The sequence below is a fragment of the Protomyctophum bolini genome (genome assembly GCF_963924005.1).
Source record: "Protomyctophum bolini genome assembly, chromosome: 15".
NCBI classification, from domain to species: domain Eukaryota; kingdom Metazoa; phylum Chordata; class Actinopteri; order Myctophiformes; family Myctophidae; genus Protomyctophum; species Protomyctophum bolini.
Window position 1 is genome coordinate 704,572 of NC_137876.1, and position 3,645 is coordinate 708,216.

Sequence of the window (3,645 nt, forward strand, 5' to 3'; positions counted from 1 at the left end):
AGCAGTACATTGAGAGTGAAGGAAAGGCCCTCCAGAGCCTGGTAGAGAAATGTGGGAACAGGTATCATGTCTTCAACAATAAGAACAGAGGTGATGACACTCAGGTCACACAGCTGTTAGAGAAGATAGAGGAGATGGTGGCAGGAAATGGTGATCATGGAACAGGAAGTCCAGCAGCACCAACACCTGCCAGTGAGTATTTAACCCATTCAGGACGGGAACCGCTTTACTTTTGGAGTTTTATGCATTATGTTATACTTTAGCTATTAAAAAATAGCAGATCTACTCGGTGCCGCGCTACGAGCTTGTAGATCTGCTATTTTTGAAAGATCGTGAAAATAAGGTGCAAATCGTTGAATATGTATTATTTTAGAGCAAATGTTTTTGAGGGGTGCTAGCCCTTCCTATATGCAGGTTAAATGTTTTTTTTTAGGTTTTTTTAACGCCATTGACAATGAAGGGAAAATGTAATGTTTGTTTTGTCACCGTTTGTTTTACGTCATTATTACATCACCTAATCATCTTAAGATGATAATAGTGCCCCTCACTTCACACAGGTGTGATTTTTAACTCAAATCTTTGCTTCTGGGGGGTCCGTGGAACTACATATTTTCAGATTGGGGTCGGAAGCCAAATACAGATAATTCTGGGGTTCGTTGACATGAACGCGACATCTAATATCACTGACATGCTTTATTAATGCATCTAACTATGACTGTGTGTTTGACACACAGTCATAGGTTAATTAACATTTTCTCCGCCAAAGAAGCCTGTGTTATTTGTCGGGAAGTGACGCTGCCAAAATACGTAGCTACGTTTATTCAGTTGTATAAATGTGTTTGATCGATCTAGTGGAAAGACATTGGCTTCGGCTAGCTGTTGTTAGCTTAGACACTGCGCCATCTTGATTTGTGTACGCGCGTGTGCACACACACACGCACACACTCTTTCAGTCGCTTTAGTCTCCAAATCCCACGGGCGGCAATTCTGGTCAAAACAACGCTTATTGCACGGAGCCTGGCGGTTGCAGTAATGGCGCCGGCCAGTGCTTCTCAGCGTCCAGGCAAACAATAACACCCGGTGAGAGTCAACACACACACCATTAAGCTCACACAACATCCTGTCGCAATAGGGGCGCGGTGGCACAGGTGGCACAGTCGCCTCACAGCTAGAAGGTCCTGCAGGGTTCGATTCCCGCTGGGGACGCTGTGGGTGCTGGGGGCGTGTTCCCTCCTCCACGTCATCAGTGCCCATACCCGAAGGCGGGGTTGGCGAAAAGGCCTTTCTGTTTGGAGTTTGCATGTTCTCCCCGTGTACCCTAGGGTAGATAGCCTCACATGTTCTCCCTGTGTCCCCTAGGGTAGATACCCTCACATGTTCTCCCCGTGTCCCCTAGGGTAGATACCCTCACATGTTCTCCCCGTGTCCCCTAGGGTAGGTACCCTCACAAAAACATGCAGTAATCCTGGTCTCTAAACTACCTCTAAACAGCCGGGGCGCCTGATGGAGGGGAAAAGAACTGGCCGGAATAACGTGTTCCTTCCACGCGCTACGTCCAGCCAGGGAATCTCGCCCCTGTCAGGTGAAAAGATGCAGCTTGGACTCCTCATGCATAGGAGGAGGCATGAAGTCAGTCCGCTGCCCCCCACAGGTTGGCAGAGGGAGTGTAGCGCCCAGGATTACATTAGATAATTGGCACTGCATGGGTGAAAGAAACTGGGTTGCAAAATCGTGGGATACAACAATTATAATGAAACATCCTGTCAGTGTTTTGGATCTTCAAAATACGGGTTGAACGTAGCGATATCCTGGCATGTTATTAATTAATCCTGGCGGGGAAACGGTTAACATAACAACGGAACAGTTGGTTCCGTATTCGGTCAAATTATTTCATATGTTTGCATTTTAATTTAATTTAAATGTGGTCTTATTTCTTACAGCAAAGCCCAAAGCAGTGGTTTCATCTGTGCCAGTGCTGTTTAAAGGTAAACACACACATATATATTAAATATTCTTGTTTGGCCTAATTCTCAACAAAGATTATTTCACAAACTGTTTTGTTTGGACTGTATAGGAGAAATAGAGAAGATTTCCAGACGAGCTGCAATACTTCTTTAAAAACAGTCCAAACTATTTATCCATAATGTATAAATGATAGATAAGGGGTCAGGACAACGAGGCCTTTTCGTGGAGGGGTCAAAATGACATTTGGACAGTTTTTCGTCTGTGGTACTCAATTATTTTAATACAGCATTTTAACATAAGAGACTTCTGCCACCCTCTCATCAGCCAGTCAAGTCAACCAGTGACTTTTACAACACCATCTTATAACATAAATAAAATATCCTAGAACTGCACACAGTAGATCTGTCTCTTTCTCACACTCAGCCTCCGTTAACCTGTGAGTTGACCTGTGTTTATAGACCTCATTATGAGGATGTTAAAACAGCTGTGGTTCATTATCTAAACGTATGTTCTAGTTAGTCATGTGATAATGATGTTGTAGTCTTTACAACATTTAGTCATGTGATCATGATGTTGTAGTCTTTACAACATGTAGTCATATGTAGTATGACATCCTCCTAGTAGTCAGTTGTTCTACAGACACAGTATGACATCCTCCTAGCAGTCAGTTGTTCTACAGTATGACATCCTCCTAGCAGTCAGTTGTTCTACACAGTATGACATCCTCCTAGCAGTCAGTTGTTCTACACAGTATGACATCCTCCTAGCAGTCAGTTGTTCTACAGACACAGTATGACATCCTCCTAGCAGTCAGTTGTTCTACAGACACAGTATGACATCATTCCCTCTGAAGATGTGGCTGAAGGATGTTAAATGTGACGCAGAGCAGCGAGTTGGGCCTTTAGGATCTTCTGCAGTTTGGTTTGGTTTACAGCAGCGTAACATTTTTCTTCCAACTTTAGAGAGCGACCAAGTCGAGAAGCTGACGACTCAACTGAAGGAGAGAGAGAGAGAACTGCAGAACTCCATCACAGCGATGGAGGAGAGCAAGAGAGAGCAGCAGAAACTGACCCAGGACCAGAAGGACAACGCAGAGAAGCTCGCAGCTCAAATGAAACAAAGAGAAGACGCCATCAAAGAGCTGGAGGACAGTAAGAGAGAGCAGCAGAAACTGACCCAGGACCAGAAGGACCGCGCAGAGAAGCTCGCAGCTCAAATGAAACAAAGAGAAGACGCCATCAAAGAGCTGGAGGACAGTAAGAGAGAGCAGCAGAAACTGACCCAGGACCAGAAGGACCGCGCAGAGAAGCTCGCAGCTCAAATGAAAGAACAAGAAGACGCCATCAAAGAGCTTGAGGACAGTAAGACAGAGCAGCAGAAACTGACCCAGGACCAGATGGACCGCGCAGAGAAGCTCGCAGCTCAAATGAAAGAAAGAGAAGACATCATCAAAGAGCTTGAGGATAGTAAGAGAGAACAGCAAAAGTTGGCCCAGGACCAGAAGGACAACGCAGCTCAAATGAAAGAAATGAAGAGTGAACTGGAGAAGATCAGAGAACAGAGACAGATGGAGGCAGACGAGAAACGTGAGTGAATTATTGCTGTACAGCCTCAGACTGTTGAGTTTATATGAACATATGGAGATTACTGTACAATTAAGTAGTTGTGTGTTAGTCTGCT

At 44.8% G+C, this 3,645-nt stretch overlaps 1 protein-coding gene across 1 annotated transcript in view; it reads left to right on the forward strand.

The window, feature by feature from the left end:
• Positions 1-3,426, forward strand: part of LOC308329172 (GTPase IMAP family member 9-like) — a gene marked incomplete at both ends in the record, with an annotated part of 3,832 nt that extends 406 nt beyond the window's left edge. Inside the window, 3 exons of the mRNA XM_080783375.1 lie at positions 1-192; positions 2,928-3,326; positions 3,362-3,426. The exon at positions 1-192 is cut by the window's left edge and continues 406 nt beyond it. Coding sequence (XP_080639501.1) covers positions 1-192; positions 2,928-3,326; positions 3,362-3,426 — 656 coding nt within the window. The remainder of the gene's footprint in view (positions 193-2,927; positions 3,327-3,361) is intronic.
• Positions 3,427-3,645: the final 219 nt, after the last annotated feature.